Here is a 22,596-nt window from a genome sequence, read left to right as displayed (position 1 = left end):
AATGTTCATGTTTACTTATGGCTCATGTGGGCAATGTTACAGTTTAAAAGTATGCTGACCAGGAAGCTGTTGGGGGTTAATGGCTATTTTCAAAATGGAGAAAGGAGAATTCCATTGATCACAGTGGACAAACAGGACACAGGAGAGGAGAAAGAGATTGATGAGTAGACTACATGGGAGGTAAGTATGATGCGTGTATTTATTTGGACTTTTAATTACCAGTTCAGGTTTGCTTTAAAGAGGAACTCCAGTGAAAATAATGTAGTAAAAAAAGTGCTTCATTCTTTACCATAATTATGTATAAATGATTTAGTCAGTGTTTGCTCATTGTAAAATCTTTCCTCTCCCTGATTTACATTCTGACACTTATTACATGGTGACATTTTTACTGTGGGCAGGTTATGTAGCTGCTCCTAGCTGTTTTGGCTGTTAGAGACAGCTGTAAACAGCTAATTCCTGTCTGTGAACCTTGTTACATTGTAACAAACTGCCAAAAGTACTGCGGTACTCAGAGCTTCTTGTGGGAGGGGTTTTAGCACAAAATCAGTCATACAGCGCCCCCTGATGGTCTGTTTGTGAAAAGCATTATATTTCTCATGTAAAAGGGGGTATCAGCTACTGATTGAAATAAAGTTCAATTCTAGGTTGGAGTTTCTCTTTAAGGAAACCCATTTAATTACTCCTGATAGACTGAATGTGCTGTATCAGCAATATTCACCTCATCAGAAGTACAGATGGAAAGGAGAGAAAAGGGAGAGGTAATGCCTCATTGAGAAGGAAGTCAACACGGATTGCAGAGACACTTAAATAATGCAACAAATCCAGCTAAACTGGATTAAATTTATCTCGACAAGAGACAAAAATATGGGGGTGGAATCGCAGGCCACTGTGGGGAGCACCTCCAAAACTGGGAATAGCAGTAAAATAATAAGAAGATGTGTCTGAAGGTGTAACCAGCATCCTGCCTGTATTGGAGGTATAGGTATATCATAGGGCAAGGTGTCTTTAGAGAAGAACAGGGACAGATTTCTGGGAAGACCACAGAGGCCTCGGCCTTGGGCGGCAGCTTGCTTAGGGATGGCTGGACATGGAAGAGGGATTGCTTCAAAAGGAATACAGAGGTTGCAAATAAGTAAACTGAGAGAAATATGGAGATGCAGCTCAAGGGATTTGTATATAAATAAGAGGCTCAAGTACATGAATCTGAACTGCTTCCGGACCGAAGCAGTATAAATCTACGTCCAGCAGGTGGTGCTGCAGCTCTGACTGGATGTAGATTCTAGTGCTTCGGTATCCTGCATCCCTGCCGCTACAACGATCGCGCTGCTCTTTCCACGGCACAATTCGCTCGCTCTGCCGTCTTTAACACGGCAGAGCTCTGTGAGTAGGTCAAGAGCTGATTTCATTGGCTCCTGACCGTGTGATCATGGAGAGCCAATCACATTGGCTCACATTAATAGACAGCATCATAAGCCATTGAAAGTAGCTCCTGACCGACTGACATAGAGACGGCAGAGAGAGAAGACTTCGGCGATTGGATATCGTTGTGACAGTCAAGAGCTGCGGATATGTGCGGCAATTCATTGGGAGGCAACATTTTATGGTACCAGCAGTCTCTCGTCCCTTAGGGGCCAGAGACTGCTGGTACAGAAGTGGTTGAACAAGGAATAGGAGGGGAGTGCACATGAAGAGGAATCTGCAAGAAAGTTGGCCTAGGGGCTCAAAAAGTATAAATCCGGCCTTGTAGAAGCGGAGCAGTGCTTTTCAGCGCAGGAAGATTTGGGCGCAGCCGGCGCCACCATAGACTGTAATAGGAAATACAGCTATAGCGGCGCTCAGTGAGTAACATCGGCGCCGTCAGAAGACGGAGCTGAAGTTGCTTTTAAAACACAATAATTCGGCCTCCAGCAATAGCTGGAAGCCGAATTATAAAATTCTCCACCATCCATGGTGGCCTGGAGGGGGAATAGTAATTAACACGGCCTGGACTTGTGCAGCAGCAGGATAAGCCATATAACGGCTGTATCCTGCGCCAATTTTAAATGTATGCTGTAGAAGAGTGTATGCTGTAATGAACTGATGTCTTTTCCAGCCATCCCAATACTGTTTCAGCACCCAGCAAAGGAAAAAAACTCTCAAATCCCTGGTTTATAAAAGTTTGAAATTATACCTTACAATAGTGCTGTTTTTCTGGCTCGGAAAAAATATTACATACATAAGACAAGAAAAAGATAAGACATGAGAACGTGTAAGAAAAGTTTAGAGCTATGTTCATGTTCACACTTCTGACAATACTGGGGAGTTCGGTAACCACATGCGTAGTATGCCTTTATATTTTACAGGATTTCACAGTACATCATTTGTCAATTTGAAATTACTTTCATTTTCTAAAAAGAATTCTTCCATTCTCATTTTTCTTTTCCAATGTCGTGCTGCCTCTCTACATAAAAGTCCTATTCTTGTACTGTCGTGGCGCTTGTATAATCAAGGGAAAGAACAGCCTATGTAAAATAAGGAACGAGATTGTACAGTGTGCTGCTGAGGATGTCAGGAGAACTCGTCTTTGCATAAAATGATCTTACACAATTTGATTTCTGCTTTCCTTTTTGCCCCAGGATGCTCTGATGAATTTGCTAAAACGGTCCCAGATACATTTTGTGCACTGTCTGGTCCCCAGACTGGGAATGGATGGCACAGAATGCAAAACCTCACAACTTTGCAGAGGAACAACAGGAGATCCAATTAATGCTGCTATTGATGTCCCCACTGTAAGAATACAGCTTGCAGGAGCTCAGCTATTAGATGCTATGCGTCTCTGCAGGATAGGTAAGAGACTTGTGTATTTATTGGACAGTGAAAACTGTTTTTAAACGGTGCATATATTATGTGTACGTGAAGCTTCCCATCTCAGTTCCATTTTCTTTTGTAATGCTTTCTTTCCAAGGTTAAAATGTTCAGTTTAATCTTTTTGGCCTGTCTAGTTGAAATGAACACAGGCAAATAGGTGTTTTGATGCAGTCCAAGCATAATACGCCTTTTGGAATTTTAAGAGGCAATCTGTTGCCTTCTGAAAACACATTTCTTTAGACTGTATTACTAAACAAAAAGAAAAAAAATCTATAAAAAATAATTGTATAAAATGTAGTGTTCTATGTAGTCAAACCTGATTATGACTTTAATAACAAACAGACAGGTTACATGTACAAATTTTCTAGTGCACCATATAGCGTACCTATAGCACCATATAGCGTACCTATAGCACTCTTCACACTCCATGATCCCAGCTACTGTGCTCATTTTTCTCTCAGTCTCCATCTGCAGCCACCACAATCCTGCCACCGTGCATGCTCTCTCTTTCCTGGTTACGGTGTCTTTCCTAGTTACTGTTGCTCTGTTACTGGGTGACCTGACAGCACACATGCGCTGAAACGATAACTAGGAAGGAGGCCGTAACCAGGAAGGATGGCTTGTGTACAGCGGCAGGATGTGCGACAGCTGCAGATGGAAACTAAAGGGAAGATGAGCATGGTGGCTGGGGTCGTGCAGTGTGAAGGATGAAGCCTTTGGATGACTGGAGCATACAGCAGCAAGATGACCTGAGACAGTGGAGGATTGGTGCAATGTAGCAGGATTGGTAAGTGCTTACCTGCACACTCTGCACCTTACATTCTGAATATAAGATGCACCAACTCTCCCCCCCCCTTGTGTTGGGGAAGAAAAAGTGCGTCTTACATACCGTAAAAAAAACAGCACTTGACAGGGAGCTAAGCAGGGGCGTAACTAGGCCCCACCGGGCCCCCCTGCAGATTTTCTGAGCGGGCCCCCCCCCCCCCCGGGGCCCGCTCGCGGCCGTTTTGTGGGTGCTGGAGGGGTGGCAGCATGAGGGGAAAGCCTTGCCCACAGTCGGCGGGGAGAGGGGTAGTTCCCCCCTCTCCCTCACCTCGGGGCTCTCCCCTCTGCGCTCCCCTCCAGCTCGTAAGTGTCTGTGGGGCTGTGGTGGGCAGCGAGCGGCGGGCAGATACATACCTGCTTCCGTGCGTTCCATCGGAGACTTCTCCCTCTAGCGGCTGACGTCACTTCCGGAAGTGACATCAGCCGCTAGAGGGAGAAGTCTCCGATGGAACGCACGGAAGCAGGTATGTATCTGCCCGCCGCTCGCTGCCCACCACAGCCCCACAGACACTTACGAGCTGGAGGGGAGCGCAGAGGGGAGAGCCCCGAGGTGAGGGAGAGGGGGGAACTACCCCTCTCCCCGCCGACTGTGGGCAAGGCTTTCCTCTCATGCTGCCACCCCTTCAGCACCCACAAAACGGCCGCGAGCGGGCCCCAGGGGGGAGCCGGGCCCCCCCGTGGGCGCAGGGGCTGCAGGGCCTATTCCTACGCCCCTGGAGCTAAGTCTCTTCTCAGTTGAATTGCTAACATTTCAGGTCACAATGGGTTAAACTCTGAAAAGAAGAAAGAGGTGGGTGGTGTCATCTCCGGGCCTTCAGGAGAGACTGGCAACTGCCCTCTTCTGCCATCTTCCTTATTACTTCATGTGGGTGATGACAGGAGAGGGGGAGGAGTTTGGACAGCCATCTCTGCAAAAGACTGCACTGTCATCTCAACAGGAAATAACACCAGAGGACTTAGCTGCCAGATATTTTAAAGCTGTATTTCAGGGCTGTGTTTTTTGATGCATACTGTGAGAATTATATCATAATCTGCAATGGTCAAAGTTTTGATCATTGGACATAAACCATTTTTGCATTATTTATTTGTATTACCTGGCTTCTATATAATATAATATACAGGATCTTCTAAAAAAATTAGCATATTGTGATAAAGTCCATTATTTTCTGTAATGTACTGATAAACATTAGACGTTCATATATTTTAGATTCAAATACACCCAACTGAAGTAGTTCAAGTCTTTTATTGTTTTAATATTGATGATTTTGGCATACAGCTCATGAAAACCAAAATTTCCTATCTCAAAAAATTAGCATATTTCATCTGACCAAGAAAAGAAAAGTGTTTTTAAAATGAAAAAAGTCAACCTTCAAATAATTATGTTCAGTTATGCACTCAATACTTGGTCGGGAATCCATTTGCAGAAATGACTGCTTCAATGCGGCGTGGCATGGAGGCAATCAGCCTGTGGCACTGCTCAGGTGTTCTGGAGGCCCAGGATGCTTCGATAGCGGCCTTAAGCTCATCCAGAGTGTTGGGTCTTGCGTCTCTCAACTTTCTCTTCACAATATCCCACAGATTCTCTATGGGGTTCAGGTCAGGTGAGTTGGCAGGCCAATTGAGCACAGTAATACCATGGTCAGTAAACAATTTACCAGTGGTCTTCATCTCCATAAAGCTTTTCAGCAGATGGAAGCACAAACCCACTTTTGAACCAGAAACAGTGGCAGAAGCGCCTGACCTGGGCTACAGAGAAGCAGCACTGGACTGTTGCTCAGTGGTCCAAAGTACTTTTTTCGGATGAAAGCAACTTTTACATGTCATTCGGAAATCAAGGTGCCAGAGTCTGGAGGAAGACTGGGGAGAGGGAAATGCCAAAATGCCTGAAGTCCAGTGTCAAGTACCCACAGTCAGTGATGGTCTGGGGTGCCATGTCAGCTGCTGGTGTTGGTCCACTGTGTTTTATCAAGGGCAGGGTCAATGCAGCTAGCTATCAGGAGATTTTGGAGCACTTCATGCTTCCATCTGCTGAAAAGCTTTATGGAGATGAAGATTTCATTTTTCAGCACGACCTGGCACCTGCTCACAGTGCCAAAACCACTGGTAAATGGTTTACTGACCATGGTATTACTGTGCTCAACTTGCCTGCCAACTCTCCTGACCTGAACCCCAATAGAGAATCTGTGGGATATTGTGAAGAGAAAGTTGAGAGTAGTGTTGGACGAACAGTGTTCGCCACTGTTCGGGTTCTGCAGAACATCACCCTGTTCGGGTGATGTTCCAGTTCGGCCGAACACCTGATGGTGCTCGGCCAAACCGTTCGGCCGCATGGCCGAACTAAGAGCGCATGGCCGAACGTTCCCCGAACGTTCGGCTAGCGCTGTGATTGGCCGAACGGGTCACGTGGTTCGGACCCGAACGCGCTCTGATTGGCCGAACGGTCACGTGGTTCGGGTAAATAAATACCCGAACCACGTCATATCTCCGCCATTTCTCTGTGGGTTTAGCTTTGGGTAGGCAGGCAGGGTAGTTCGCTCTCCAGCCACGCTAGCCAGGGTCCCCCCCAGTCATTGTGTGTCGCTGCTGGGAACAGTAGTACACCGCTCGCTCAGCCACACTATATATAGCATTGTTTACTGCCACTGTGTACCTCGCTCAGCCACACTATATATAGCATTGTGTTTACTGCCACTCTGTGTACACGGCTCAGCCAGACTATATAGCATTGTGTGTACTGCCACTGTGTACCTCGCTCAGCCACGCTATATATAGCATTGTGTTTACTGCCACTCTGTGTACACGGCTCAGCCAGACTATATAGCATTGTGTGTACTGCCACTGTGTACCTCGCTCAGCCACGCTATATATAGCATTGTGTTTACTGCCACTCTGTGTACACCGCTCAGCCAGACTATATAGCATTGTGTGTACTGCCACTCTGTGTACACGGCTCAGCCAGACTATATAGCATTGTGTGTACTGCCACTCTGTGTACACCGCTCAGCCAGACTATATAGCATTGTGTGTACTGCCACTCTGTGTACACGGCTCAGCCAGACTATATAGCATTGTGTGTACTGCCACTCTGTGTACACCGCTCAGCCAGACTATATAGCATTGTTTACTGCCACTCTGTGTACACCACTCAGCCAGACTATATAGCATTGTGTGTACTGCCACTCTGTGTACACCGCTCAGCCAGACTATAAAACATTGCGTACTCTGCCAGTCAGTGTGTATATTGCTGGGATCAGTAATACTCCACTCACCGCCAACCACTATATGAGCTAACCATGAGTTCCTCAGAGACCTCCGCTGTGACCAGCACTCCCAACAACAGCAACAGCCAACGCCCCACGCAAGCTATAACATCCACCCCAGCAGCCAGTGGTCAGCAGCAGCCCTCCCCGGAGGAGAACGTTGTGTCCATCGGTCCGTCGCCAGAGCGATTAATGAGGGCTGCCATTGAGGAGATGATGGGGCCTGATGTGGAGGAGGAGGTCTGGCTCAGGCCAGCATCCCAAGTTAATGTTGAGGACGATGAGGGGTCTGTGTCTGGGGATGTTGGGGTGGCAGAGGTGGTGGGTGGGTCAGACTCAGGAGAAGAGTTGTATGATGAGGATGATGATCGGGACCATCTGTATGTGCCTCAGAGTCCGACCCCGGAAAACATGTTGTATCGTGTGTTTAGGTACTAAAATCTGCGTTCCCACTTCCCAGTACTGCCCGCAGTGCCCGGGTCCACGGATCCATATAATTTTTTGGGCAGCACTATCAAACTGTGGTACTATGAGTGAGTTGCCATGGTCCTTCTGTGCTGCCTGTCACACTCACCGTCTGTCTGCAGATGGATTGTTCAACACAGCTACGCCATCTGACATGTAGTCCTGGACCTTGACCATCTTCTCCAGGCGATTGGTGTTGGAGGACGTGGAACTGCCCGATTGCTGTTCTGTGGGCTGCTGCATGGGTGTCAGAAAATGTTCCCACTCCAAGGACACTGCCAATACCATTCCCTTTTCGGCACTAGCAGCAGCTTGTGTTCTTTGCTGCCCTCCTGGTCCTTCTGGGTTTGCTGAAGTCAGTCTGTCGGCGTACAACTGGGCCGGCTAAAGAAGGAGGAGGATGTCAATCTCCTCTCTAAAGTCTCCATCCTCAAGGGCCTGCTGGAATTGTTCCATTTTTGACCTGTCTGACACTTTCTTCAATCAGTTTTTTAACATTGTGTTTGTATAAACTGGGTATAAACCCAGTAATTGGTGTTGTCCAGATTCCAGAATAATGAATAATAATGAATAGTGAATAATGCGCGGGCTGCGTTCAATGCAGTCTAGCATGAATTGAGCCATGTGTGCCATAGAGTCCTGCCAGACTCCTCTGTCTTCATGTTCTTGTGAGCGTTGTGATTGTTGTGATGCACCATATTCGTCACCAGCATCACTTTCTTCCTCTTCTGCTGTCCATTCCCGCTAAATTGTGGAAGTCCAACGTGCACCGCTCTGTCCCTCGGCAGTGGGGGCATCCAATTCCTGCTCCAACTCCAGCTGTTCCTCGTCCTGTTCTTTGTCATAGCTGGGACCAGCATTTCCTGAGGCAGGTTGCCTGATGTTGGTATCATCACGCTGATCGTTTTCATCTTCAGAATCCCCCACTTGCATCATGCCAGCGGTTTCCATCTTCAACATTGATTTCTTCAATAAACACAGCAGTGGTATTGTAATGCTGACTGTAGAGTTGTCACTGCTCAGTCACACAACGTGGATTGCTCAAAATTTTGGAGCACTTGGCAGAGATCCAACATGGTGGCCCAATCAGATCCACAGAAGCTTGGTAGCTAGCTGCTGGAATGCGCCTCGGCACTGCGCAAAAGCGTGCTAGCATGTGCAGCGTAGAATTCCAGCGCGTAGGGAGGGACATCACCCAGCGAGCGATGGTGCGCTAGATTAAAGCGCTCCTGCATCTCTTGGTGAGTCCTTCAGAAGCGGTACTGGACTTTTAACAATGTTTTTTTTTTTTTTCCTTCAACAGAAGATCTGCCACGTTGGAGTGAGGAGGACGCCGCCGACCCCGACACCAAGCTGAACCCCGGCGAACTCCAAGCAGAGGATCTTCAGGAACCCTCAAGGCTTTGAGCAAGCTGAGGAGGATCAGCAGTCCCGACGAGACCTCTCCTCATATGCGACTGAGTGCAGTGGAGCTCCCCAGAACAACCTCTCAGTTGTCACTTTGTCACTGGTCACTTTGTCACTTTGTCATTTTGTCACTTGTCACTTTTTCACTTGTCACTTTGTCACTTTGTCACTTTGTCACTTGTCACTTGTCACTTTGTCACTTTTCACTTGGTCACTTGTCACTTGGTCACTTGGTCACTTGTCCAGATGATCTCAGTACACCTCCTGCGATTAGAATTCCTGCACACATTGCTCTGGGATTTGGGTGTGATGAATGATGCATCTAACTGGCCACCGGAGGCAATTAAGGCCTTCAAAACATTGAAAGCAGCTTTCTGTTCCGCCCCCATTTTGCGTCATGTTGAGTTGTTGACGTCATGTTCATCCTCGGCCTCGCCTTGCATTTCAGTGCGAGGTGCATTTTCCACAGAAAAAGGTTGTGAATCCGGGCACAACATTTGTGGCTGTTCCATTGACCTTTCACAGGTAGAAGATTGTGGGGGTGGGAATAGCTCCTCCGAATAGCCCATTGTGTCCTGAAAACTACTCATTGCATTGCTTTGCGCACACATTTTTTTGTCCTCATGCAAGGCCTGAGTTGCACCTGAAAGCGTGGCCTTCTCCTCCTGCACCTCCTCCTGTTCCATCACGTCTGCTGCTGCTGGGTTAGCGTTGACGCCCGGTACCTGTTTATTGAACCTCTTATCTTTATTACATTTATGACTGCATGGCGGTAAAAAGCATGCTATCCGCACGCTTCTTGTCCTCATGCAAGGCCTGGGTTGTTGTGTCTCAAAAAGCATGGCCTTCTCCTCCTGCGCCTGCTCCTGTTCCATCACGTGTGCTGCTGCTGGTGCTGGGTTAGCGTTACCGGTCCCTTTTCCTGGAAACTCTTCTCTGTATTACATTTATGACTGCATGGCGACAAAAAGCATGTTACCTGTGCAAAGAAACATGACATTTTCCACATTTAAAAGACAGTTTTTCCTTTGAAACTTTACAATCAATTTTCTCAAAAACTATAAGCTCTTTTTCAAATATTTTTTCCCTCTTGTACCCACTCCCAAGGTGCACATACCCTGCTAATTTGGGGTATGTAGCATGTAAGGAAGCTTTACAAAGCACGAAAGTTCGGGTCCCCATTGACTTCCATTATGTTCGGAGTTCGGCGCGAACACCCGAACATCGCGGCGATGTTCGGCGAACGTTCGCGAACCCGAACATCTAGGTGTTCGCCCAACACTAGTTGAGAGACGCAAGACCCAACACTCTGGATGAGCTTAAGGCCGCTATCGAAGCATCCTGGGCCTCCATAACACCTGAGCAGTGCCACAGGCTGATTGCCTCCATGCCACGCCGCGCCGCATTGAAGCAGTCATTTCTGCAAAAGGATTTCCAACCAAGTATTGAGTGCATAACTGAACATAATTATTTGAAGGTTGACTTTTTTGTTTTAAAAACACTTTTCTTTTATTGGTCGGATGAAATATGCTAATTTTTTGAGATAGGAATTTTGGGTTTTCATGAGCTGTATGCCAAAATCATCAATATTAAAACAATAAAAGGCTTGAACTACTTCAGTTGTGTGTATTTGAATCTAAAACATATGAAAGTCTAATGTTTATCAGTACATTACAGAAAATAATAATGAACTTTATCACAATATGCTATTTTTTTGAGAAGATCCTGTATATGTATATATATATATATATATATTATTCGACATTACTACAATGTTGAATACAAAAAAAATTTACCAGCACTGGCTGTTTCTTAAAAAAGCACGTTCTTTATTCACCAAAAATGTGAACAAAACATCGCCATGACATCCAGAAACTTCCAGAATGTAACTATAGCTCAGTAGTAGTAATAGCTCTTTGCTGCATACAAATGGATGAAGATCTCTTCAGACATAGGTTACACCTTCATTGCAGCTCGATCTGCTCACACAACGGACAGTCGCCTTTTCGAACGGATCAACCGTTCTTTGTCAAGTGATAACATGTCACCATTACCTGCCTATACCCTATTTATACCCCTCCCCCCTAGCCTACTACCAATCACTGTAAAGGTGGACCTGATGGGGAACTAGGAGCAGTTTCCAGCCATCCAATCACATACCTGCATAGACATATTCAAAAAGGTGCGCCCAAAACGTTGCATCGTCCAATCATATTCAATCAGGTGCGTTCAGAACGTTGCACCATCCAATCATGAATAGGTGCGCCTAAAACGTTGCATCAATGTGTCAAAAATGTTGCATCATTACTACGTAGGTCGCGCTGACGTCACGCGTCCAAAACGTCGCATCACCTGCAAGTGCACACGTAATGTACAACAAATACCATCTAGTGTTCAAAAAGAAAAATGCACACGGATCACTCCCACGCCGCCATCCACCGCTGCCCGAAACTACGAGAACCGGCTCCCATCACTGACGTCATCAGAGCCAGGCTACGCAGGAGAAGTGCGCCCTCTACGTATCTCTCCAGCGTCCTTCTCCTACGCTAGACTGGCTCCGACTGGCGGAAGAGCGGGGAGCCGGTTCTCGTAGTTGTGGGCAGCGGTGGATGGCGGCGTGGGAGCGATCCGTGCGTATGGGGCTGGAGGAAGCCCTAGATATGTATAAAATCTTTTCTTTTGATTGTCTCTGGTTCTCTTTAACTCACCTCCCGGATATCTCGACGTCGGCCGCCATTTTTCTTCCTCTCCTCTGAGGCTCTGACCCTAAAATCCAGAAAGAATCATTCATAACGCCAAGGGGGTTAACAGTATCACCAGGGCTGTGTTGTAAATTGAGGGAGTGGTATCTTCCATTTTGGCCTTAAAACAACACAAAATGCCTCTACCAATGGGAATAAAGATTTTCTCGCGTACTCTTTTTCACGGGTTTCTGGAGACACAAGGAGTCTTCCAATGCTTTTTTTTTGTTGCATTTTGACCCTGTACAAACTTTCCAGGGACCTGAGCACAACCCCGAATATTTCCTTGGTTGAATTTGTCACCCAGATGATTTGATTTAGTTCATAAATGAGCCCAAACAGTGGAGCAAACTCCTTTTGAACCTTAGTAAGATTTGACCAACACTAGCCCTAGCCATTCCCATACTAACCATGCATACATGAAAAATGGTGGCCGGAAATGTGGGCGCAGACCAGTGCAAAGCTGAAAATTGGCTCATCCTGCTCCTGCAAAAGTTCCGGCAGTATTAATTACTGTTCTTCCTCCAGCCGCAATGGACTCAGGGAAAGACATAATTAGGCTGTTTTATAGTAATGTGGGCTCTGTCTTTCGACGGCACCCCAAATTACTGTATGAGTGCCGCTATAGCCGTAATGCACAATACGGCCATTGGCGTCGCTAGTACACCAAAATTTCCCTGTGCCATTTGTGCCTGTCTCCACTAACCATACTAATACACCAAATTATTGATCCAGAACAAGTATGCAGCGCAGCTGTTCGGATTTCACAGGTTTCATCCCTGTTGCGGGTTTTGACTTCTGACATCTGCTTGGCTTGACGGCTTTGCAGCTGGCTTTATTTGTAGAAAGGAAGATGGACGCTTTTATGTTCTTAATAGTGTAGCCCTGCTGCATCGGGTCACATGATCATGTTTTTTAACAGGATTTTAAGCAATACAGGCATACTTATGTAATAGTGTACGTACATTATATACACTTGTGTCTAGAGACCAGATTCATTGGTGCTGTTAGAAAACATCTTGTGCTTTGCTACATTTGCCTACCCTGAATAAGCATGCTGCTATGACTGATATGACATTCATTGTGCTGAATGCTGATACTTTGCATCCTTTGTATCCACTAAAATAATGGGATTGTGTTGAATAAGTATCAGCCAAACTCCATTAACTCTTGCTAAGTGAAGGCTCGGAAGGTTTTGGCTCCTGAAGCATGGTGTTCATTATTCCTGGACCACTTTTTTCATGTGTTTTACATCTAATACCCTCAGAATGTCCTGTTTCTGCCAGACGTCCATTCACTTATACTGTAGCTAGGGATTTTATAGTGCGTTGTCCTATGTATGTATTGATCTAGGCTGATCGCATTATGAGAATAATTGCAACAAGAACCAGTCAGTTATCACCTAATTACATTACTCTGAAAATGAATTTCATTCTTAACAGAATGTAATTCTGCACCTGGGTAAAAATTTGTTTGAGAAACGAATTTTCATTTTAGATTTTCTTCACTAATTCAGCCTTGTAATGGCTTTTTTATGTAGAGATTACTTTTGTTTGTATGATGCTTTTTGGCTAAGAGTTATATGATTTTTTTAATCTTATTTTTTTTGTAATTACCTGGCGGGTGTATGACAACCTAGATTTCAGCAGTGCGTGAAGACATTTTCTTATTGTTGAAGATCATTCCAGTCTCATCCATTTAATCACACTAATCTCTCTCCTACAGCACTGGGAAGGCTCAGTCACAGCATACTAAGTAGCTACTAGTCATTTCTATCAGTTCTAATTCTGATCTATTTCATTGAATACATTCTCTAATGAAGCTTATAGCTTAACATATTGTAACTCTGCACATTGGCTTTCAGAATCTATTTGCATTGATAAGTTAAAAGACCTTCACAGCAAATCTGCTTTCTCTCTCGCTCTCTTTTTTCTTTTTTTTTTTTTAGTCGCCTGTCCTTGGTGTGGATATGCTGCAGTGATGTACAGTGATGTACACAAAGCATTTTCCTTCTCCGTGTACCTTGCACTTAATACATTCTGAACTTTAAACAAAATGTTATATTTGACAAAAGAAAGCTGAGTTAACACATTGAATGATTTTTAAATGCTAACTTAATCAATACAAAGCAAACTTTACTGAATTGAAAACTTCAAAAGAATGATTCATTATCTGCATTTTGCAGTGTCAGACCCCACTTACCATGGTATGTTGTCAGTTGTTTGTGGCTGTTTTAATTTTATCTATATGTTTAATTTTTTTTTTATTTTTTTGTGAGTTGCACTCCTGCAAGTGATGTCAGCGATATGCTGAGAACAGGGATAATTAATGGCATTTTCAGCCTCAAGGACTTTGCATTTGTAAAAGAAAGGGCGCAGCCATAGGTGTCAATGATAAAAACCACAGAAAAATTTGGGCACCCGAATCTAGCACTAGTGGCAATGGTGGGTGCCAAAGAGAACCCACGATTAGCTGTAATCATGGGCGCTTGAGGCTGCGATTAGTGGCAGACAGGAAACATTTGAGTGCCCAAAGCTAATTGGGGCAGTAAAGTGAGATTTGGGTGCCCAAGGCTACTGATAAAATAGTGGGCACTGGGGCTACCCACAATGTAAATTGCGGCAATAAGTTTAGTGCCGCAGTCTGCGTTCTGGGTAGCCCCAGCGCCCACTATTTAATCGGTAGTCGGGGGGGAGGTCTAAATCTCACTCCATTGCTGCTAATTGCGGGTTTGCTGCAGGGGGAATGGTTAAGGGTTAGGTACTACTAAGGGGGAGGGGGGGTTGAGGGTTAGGCACCAGGGGGGGGGGGGGGGGTGTTTAAAGGCTTAGGCATCAGTAGAGGGAGTTTTCTGTGTGAGGAGTAGGGTTAGGTCATAGTAAAATCTAAGTAAAGATTACTGATATTTTTCTATCAGAATAAAGTAGTAGAATATTGGTAATTTTGCCAATATTACACTAGCAGCTATCTCCAGCGCCCTTTTTTTCCAGACTCCTTTATTATGTGTATACCTTTGCATTGCCTCAGTAGAAATTTTTGAGTGTCAGAGTATATACATTTCTGGCATCTGCTTAGAATTAACAATCTTCAGTGAAAAGCTTTCAATCCATCCTAAGCTACAAACACCTGCTAGTTAACACTCGGATGAGGTGGCCATGTCTATCTCAACCATGAATCTTGAGTGTGTACAGGTGTCCCCTGCATAAAGATTTGTCATGCTGAACACCTGAGCCTAATGTTCCCCTCCACACCTCCCCTGCTGGAAGCTGCTTCATCTTCTGCCATGCCATTGTTCCTCCATCCTTAGCCATAGAAATGGATGTGTCCCTCAGCTGTAGCTGTAGGACTTGTTTGTAAACCACTCGCAGTGTCCTCTACACATGATTAAGCTGACTCTGTACACTCACAATTATCTCTGTTCATTGAATTCGGAACTCCCAAATTCTCCCACACACCACAATTCAGCACCTGTACAGGGTAACGGGGAGGTTACACACTAGCAGGTCACTCATGCTTCACGTGACTCCTATGCACTCTATTTCTGGCTTGGAAGGAGGAAGCATTGGAGTCATATGGAGTTAATTAAAGGACAGCGTGAACTGCAGGTGAGTGAACTTGCCATTACCCTGTGCTGAAGTGTAGTGTGTGCAAAAAATATATACAGAGAAGGAGCACCTCATTGGTATTTTCTTCAATGCCAACAGAAGCAGTAGAAAGCTTTTTGTATGATAGAGAAAAAGCAAAATGGAATTGCAGGAAAGTCCTAGTTAGGACTTAGACTGTATATATAATTGTTTATCTCATTTGTTTATATTTCCTTCAGGTTTGCTTTAAAGCGGACCTGAACTCTGAACTTCCTCTCTGCTCTAAAAGCTAAGCAACAGCATAGTAACCTTAAAAGTGTACCAGAGACTATAGAACATAAAAGTTTTATACATACCTGGGGCTTCCTCCAGCCCCACGCGCACGGATCGCTCCCACGCCGCCGTCCTCAGCCTTCTGTGTTGCCGGTACCTTGTGCAGACTGGCCACGACTGGCCGAAGTTACGAGACCCGGTACCGGCAATACAGAAGGCTGAGGACGGCAGCATGGGAAGGTCCTAACTAGGACTTTCCTGGAATTCCATTTTGCTTCTTCACTATCACACACATTTTTAAGATTTCCTTTAAAGAAAAACATTTCTTTGTTGCAGCTGATACAAATCCTACAATAAATCTGCAGTGTGCCTACTTCCTGCTTTCATAGAAGCAGACATAGGGTTAACATCCTGTGTTTACAAATTAGCTGCTTTGTTGAGGCAGCCAGCTGACACAGCTGAGAGATCAAATTACAACTTGTGATTAGACACAGATGAAGGGGAATTAGACAGGACAAACTCTCTAAAGACATACAAGGTGCATTTCTCTATGTTTACCTTCTTTCCTGTGCAAAAGTTCAGGTCCACTTTAAAGATGAATAGAAAGTAGGAATACTTCCTATTGATAGGAATATTCATGACAAATAGTAATAGGAAGTGGAATCCCTACTCCATGACACCAGTCACCTTACATAGACGCCCTTCTAAACAGTTGTGTGTGTGTGTGTTTCAGATCAGTTTATTGAGTGTATAGTTATTGCAACATAGATCAGGGATCCAGAGAGAACTACCATTTGTTATTGTGCTGCTGAATACTGTTATAAGCCATGCATTGTTTTAACCAGTCTAATTTATGTCAGTAAAACCCAATTCCAAAAGCAGGTCTCCTAACCGCAGTTGTTATCCTCTGTGCTTAGCCCTTCATAGGTGGAAAGAACTAGTAATTATAGTGGACCTGAACTCTTGTACAGGACAAAAGAAAAACATAGAGAAATGCACCTGTATGTATTTAGAAAGTCAAGCCTGTCTAATCCCCCCTCATCTGTGACTAATCACAACTGTTATTTGATCTCTCAGCTGTGTCAGCTGGCTGTCTCGGCAGTGCACCTAATTTGTAAACACAGAGTGTTAACCCTATGTCTGCTTCCAGAAAAAAGCAAAAAGTAGTCACACTGCAAATTTTTAGCAGGCTTTGTATCGGCTGTAACAAATAAATGTTTTTCTTTAAAGCTACTTACACAGTAGGACGTTGTGTTTGATGCGACGTTAAGGTCGCACAACATGGCACTAACGCAACACAAATACACTTTCACATCGCGACGTTAAAGTCGCACGTTACAAAATGTATTTACTATGGAACGAAAATGGTGCACGCGGAACATTTTAAAAAAGGAAAAAAAAATTACTGAGCATGTGCAACACAAGTAACGCAGCAGATTCACTGCTAAACGCACAGCATGCAGCTTTTTTTAATAACGCTACACGTTACACACAACACAACGTGTGCACTGTGAATGTCGCACAGACTTTGCATTGCTGTGTGTTACTCTGCGTTAAAGTATTTTATAACGTGTGACTTTAACGTCGCACTGTGAAAGAGCCCTAAAGGTTAATATGCTGTGCCTTATCCTTTAGGGTAGAGTGGAAGTTCTGAGTTCAGGTTCACTTTAATTACTGCTTCAGAAATTATTGGCAGATAGGCCTCAGAACTAAACATAACTAATGTGCATCTCAGCATTAATAAATCATAACTTTTCTGTAAGTTTATACTGTAATAGGTGTTTACCATGTATATGTGTTTTCCAGTGAACATGTATATGGTGGATCTGTGCTGTACTCTGATGGGATCAATTAGACAGATGCTGGTGCTCCCTGGGGTGGTCAGCTGTCAGCTTCCAGCTTGGCAGCATTTAAATAACAGGTGCATAAGTGAACATTGGGAGGTATTTTCTTTAGATTTATTCCAAGACGTTTGCATTTTCTGAATAATTTCCTCCCTGAAATGGCACATGTGATTAAGCCGCTGTATTCAGACTAAAAATGTCACAAAATAATTTATAAGTCAAAGAATTCAGAACTGGATTCTTTTTTGCAATACATATTAAATATCTATTTGCATGTAAATTAGTTTTATTCAGTTTAATTTAAATTGAAGATTACCCTTATATCACAAGCACATTTCATAACAAGCCATAGTTACCAATATTTTAAATTGTAATCAACTTTAAAGCTGAAGGTAGGTAGCTGAAAAACAGCAGAAGGAAATGATGTCTTGCCTGCCAATAAATGTGTAATTGTTCACTGCGGTCTGTGACTACATCAATAGTAAAGAACAGCCAGCCAAGGCAGTTTTGTGTTGTACATTTGAAAGAGGCGCTCAGTAACCCTCCCCTAATTACTCCTAACTCTAACCCTTCCCTACCTATGCATAACACTAACCCTTCCCTACCTATATCTAACACTAACTCTCCCCTACTTATGCCTAACATTAACCCTTCCCTACCTATGCCTAACACTAACCCTCCCCTACTTACACCTAACACTAACCCTTCCCTACCTATGCCTAACAATAAACCTCCCCTACTTATGCCTAACACCAACCCTTCCCTACATATCTCTAACACTAACTCTCCCCTACTTATGCCTAACATTAACCCTTCCCTACCTTTGCCTAACACTACCCTACTTATGCCTAAAACTAGCCCTCCCCTACTTATGCCTAACACTAACCCTTCCCTACCTATGCCTAACACTAACCCTCCCCTACTTATGCCTAACACTAACTCTTCCCTACCTATGCCTAACACTAACCCTCCCCTACTTATGCCTAACATGAACCCTTCCCTACCTATGCCTAGCACTAATCCTCCCCTACTTACACCTAACACTAACCCTTCCCCACCTATGCCTAACAATAAACCTCCTCTACTTATACCTAAATACTCCCCTTCTTATAATACTAACCCTTCCCTACCTATGCCTAATACTAACCCTTCCCTACCTATGCCTAACACTAACCCTCCTCTATGTATGCCTAACACTAACTCTTCCCTACCTATGCCTAACACTAACTCTTCCCTACCTATGCCTAACACTAACTCTTCCCTACCTATGCCTAACACTAAATCTCCCCTACTGATGCCTAACATGAACCCTTCCCTACCTGTGCCTAACACTAACCCTCCCCTACTTACGCCTACCACCAACCCTTCCCTACCTATGCCTAACACTCCCCTACTTATGCCTAACACTAGCCCTCCCCTACGTATGCCTAACACCAACCCTTCCCTACCTATGCCTAACACTCCCCTACTTATGCCTAACACTAGCCCTCCCCTACTTATGCCTAACACTAACCCTTCCCTACCTATGCCTAACACTAACTCTTCCTTACCTATGCCTAACACTAACTTTTCCTTACCTATGCCTAACACTAACTCTCCCCTACTTATGCCTAACATTAACCCTTCCCTACCTATGCCTAGCAAGAATCCTCCTCTACTTACACCTAACACTAACCCTTCCCCACCTATGCCTAACAATAAACCTCCTCTACTTATACCTAAATACTTCCCTTTTTATGCCTAACCCTCCCCTATTTATGCCTAACACTAACCCTTCCCTACCTATGCCTGCAGCCTAACACAAAACCTCCCCTACTTATGCCTAACACTACCCTTTCCCTACCTATGCCTAACACTAACCCTCCCCTACTTACGCCTAACACTAACCCTTCCCTACCTAAGACTAATACTAACCCTCCCCTACTTACACCAAACACTAACCCTCCCCTTCCTATGCCTAACAGTAATCCACCCCACCTACACCTAACACTAACCTCCCCCTACCAATGCCTAACATGAATTACCACCCAACTAAGTCCCACACAAACTGATAGTGAGTGCTGTTCCATAGTGAAGGTTTGGCTAAATGTAGCTAAACCCACAGGAACCTGATCACTCATCTCTGCTGCTGCTTCCAGCAGTATCTGGAGTTTGGCTACAATATTGCTGAACTTTGTGCGCCGCTAGCTGACCTCTGCTGCTGATATCTGGGGTTTAGCTACATGATAAATGAATACCAGTCTCCCCACCACTATTTCTGGCCTCTATATAGAGTTTGGCTACATGATAGAAAAATCCTGTCACTACTGCCACTCTCTCTGCCACAGTCTGGAGTTCCGATACACAGCAAGACTCTGTGTGCTGCCGCTTACTGATCACAACAGCTGAAGACAGAGTTTGACTATATAATATTTTAACTCCAGCGCCTCTGGTGCTCAAATTTCACGGTCAGTGCCACCTCAGCTGCAAATTGCATTGTGGCCAATATCAATCCGGCTGTGCACCCAAATTACCTGATGTGGTTTTGTGCTCCGTTATAGCCAGGTTTGCTTAGGGAACACCACAATGGCAGAGAAACACAAGACAGGATTTGAATAAATGTAAACACACATTTATTATAGAGTGTATCAGTGAAGTGCAAACAGATAGCAAAATGCCAAGCCACAGCATTCATAAGCCCAAACCACCCCAGCCTATCTATCTATCTATCTATCTATCTATCTATCTATCTATCTATCTATCTATCTATCTATCTATCTATCTATCTATCTATCTATCTATCCATCCATCCATCCATCCATCCATCCATCCATCCATCCATCCATCCATCCAGCCAGCCATCCATCCATCCATCCATCCATCCAGCCATCCATCCATCACAAAATATACAATGCAAATATCTATATATATATAATAGCGTAAGTGCCTCAACCTTCAAGCAGGAAGAAGAAGTAGCGCCCTGCCCCCAGGACCGGTCCAAACAAGAAGAAGGGGCTGGTCCAAGCAAGAAGAAGAAGTAGTGTCATATCAAACCAAGGGCAAAGTGGGATAATTTGCAAATTCAGTAGCAGTGCATTGTGGGTAATCACAAATGTTCACTTATAGCTGAATTATTGCAGATTTGCTTCTGTTTTAAGAAGGAAAATTACACCAAGCTTTGCTTTTTTTAGTAGGAGGGCTTTTTGGTCTCTTTTATCCTCCTATACATTCTTAATAACTTGGGTCACCCTGAGCTGCTTGGATACTCTGTTGTACTGGTCCAAGCCCTATCTCATACAGCCTTATCAAATCCCTGCTACGTACTGATGAGGACCAAACGTCTGAAATAGTCACATGTGGGTTTGATATGACTGTGTAAAACTTACCAAGGGTGAAAAGGAATAATTTGCATATTTAGTAGCGGTGCATTGTGGGTAATTACAAATGTTCACTTATAGCTGAATTATTGCAGATTTTCTTCTGTTTTAGGAAGGCAAATTACACCAAGCTTTAATTTTTTTTTAGTAGAAGGTGTTCTTGGTCCCTTTTATCCACCTATACATTCCGAGTGGTTTGGGTCACCCTGAGCTGCTTGGTTACTCTGTTGTACTGGTCCAAGCCCTATCTCATACAGTCATATCAATCCTTGCCATGTACAGATGAGGACCAAAAGTCTGAAACAGGCTGTCACATGTGGGTTTGATATGGCTGTGTAAAATTTAAAGCTATAGACTTGCTATACCAAAGTGGTTCTGGATGCTTGCTTGGCTTACTAAGGGTGAAAAGGAAATATTTGCATATTTAGTAGCAGTGCATTGTGGGCAACCACAAATGTTCACTCATAGCTGAATTATTGCATATTTCCTTCTGTTTTAGGAAGGCACATCACACCAAGCTTTGCTTTTTTTAGTAGGAGGTATTTTGGTCCCTTTTATCCCCCTATACATTCTGAGTGCTTGGGTCACCCTGAGCTGCTTGGTTACTCTGTTGTACTGGTCCAAGCCCTATCTCATACAGCTGTATCAATCCCTGTCATGTACTGATGAGGACCAAAAGTCTGAAACAGGCTGTCTACATGTGGGTTTGATATGGCTGTGTAAAATTTAAAGCTAAATGCTTGCTATACACTAGCGGCTCTGGATGCTTGCTTGGCTTACCAAGGGGGAAAAGGGATAGTTTGCATATTTAGTAGCAGTGCATTGTGGATAACCACAAATGTTCACTTATAGCTGAATTATTGCAGATTTCCTTCTGTTTTAAAAAGGCAAATTACACCAATACAGTGTGCGGCATTGCAGGAAGTGACGACAGTGGAACGTATGATGGAACACGGAAGAGGTGAGTCATCCCCGCCCGCTGCCTCTTACTTATAGTGGTGGCTGCTACTGTGCTTAAGCAGGAGGGGGAGCGCACATGGGGGACCCAGGTGAGGGGGGGTTCCTGCTGAGCTTAATCTGGAGGTAGAGCACACATGGGGGAACCAGTTGAGGGGGGGGGGGTCCAACCCCCCTCCCCGCCGCAGTGTCCAATACCCCCTTCCTGCCCTCTACCCTCTTATGCGGCGTATGCTACGCCGCAGGTCGTCTAGTATACAATAATATACAGGATACACAGGACCAAATCAGCAAACAATAATCATAGTCAAACAAGCCAAGTTCAGGTATGACAGATAGGTACAGACAGGATATCAGGAGATCAAGGATCAGATCACAAGAGACAGAAGACAGGAGAGGCCAGGCAGCTCCTCAGGGCAAGGGAACGGAAGTTCTGGCACCTGCTGCAAGCCAGAGCAGTCCTTATATGTCCTATCACTTGCTGCAACAAATTGCGGAAGTAACAGATGGGTGGTGACCTCTGCTGGTGGAAGAGCATCCATACACATGGTTTCTTGCACCATCTGTAGGTGAGTTCAGGAATAAAAGACATCAGAGCCAACTGCTGGTGGCTGGTGAAATAACTGACAAAGTCATGCATCTGCTGCCACCAGCAGGAAGAAACAGACATAGTTCCTGACATGCTCTTTCCTTTATCGCCTTGTAGTTTAGCACCTTGCTATGGGCAAAACCCCTCCCCCAGTCTTCCTACAGGTCAATGCAGTTTAGGTTTACTGAAGACAACAGCCAAACAATTGTTTTACACAAAACATCCTCCATAGGTAGTGTGCTTGGCAGAGTACATTATCTGTCTTCCTAATGGATGCCTAGTGCACATGCAGCACAAATACCTCTTAATCATAATCTGTAACCTGCACTTTGAAAATGCATTCTGTGTTTTGACATATGAACATAGATTCCTAATTGACTGCAAACACTGCTCTTACATTAATCTGAAACAGATCACACTTGTGACAAGCTCCTCATAAATACCTGTG

General features: G+C 44.5%; 1 protein-coding gene across 1 annotated transcript in view; it reads left to right on the top strand.

The window, feature by feature from the left end:
* Positions 1-2,267: 2,267 nt before the first annotated feature.
* LOC137525416 (unconventional myosin-XVIIIb-like) overlaps positions 2,268-22,596 on the top strand; it is a 508,546-nt gene continuing 488,217 nt past the window's right edge. The window contains exons 1-2 of the mRNA XM_068246531.1: positions 2,268-2,306; positions 2,616-2,826. Of these exons, the coding sequence (XP_068102632.1) occupies positions 2,268-2,306; positions 2,616-2,826 (250 nt within the window). The remainder of the gene's footprint in view (positions 2,307-2,615; positions 2,827-22,596) is intronic.

The sequence above is a fragment of the Hyperolius riggenbachi genome, chromosome 1, assembly GCF_040937935.1.
Source record: "Hyperolius riggenbachi isolate aHypRig1 chromosome 1, aHypRig1.pri, whole genome shotgun sequence".
In the NCBI taxonomy this organism is placed as follows: domain Eukaryota; kingdom Metazoa; phylum Chordata; class Amphibia; order Anura; family Hyperoliidae; genus Hyperolius; species Hyperolius riggenbachi.
This window is presented reverse-complemented; position numbering and strand designations above follow the sequence as displayed.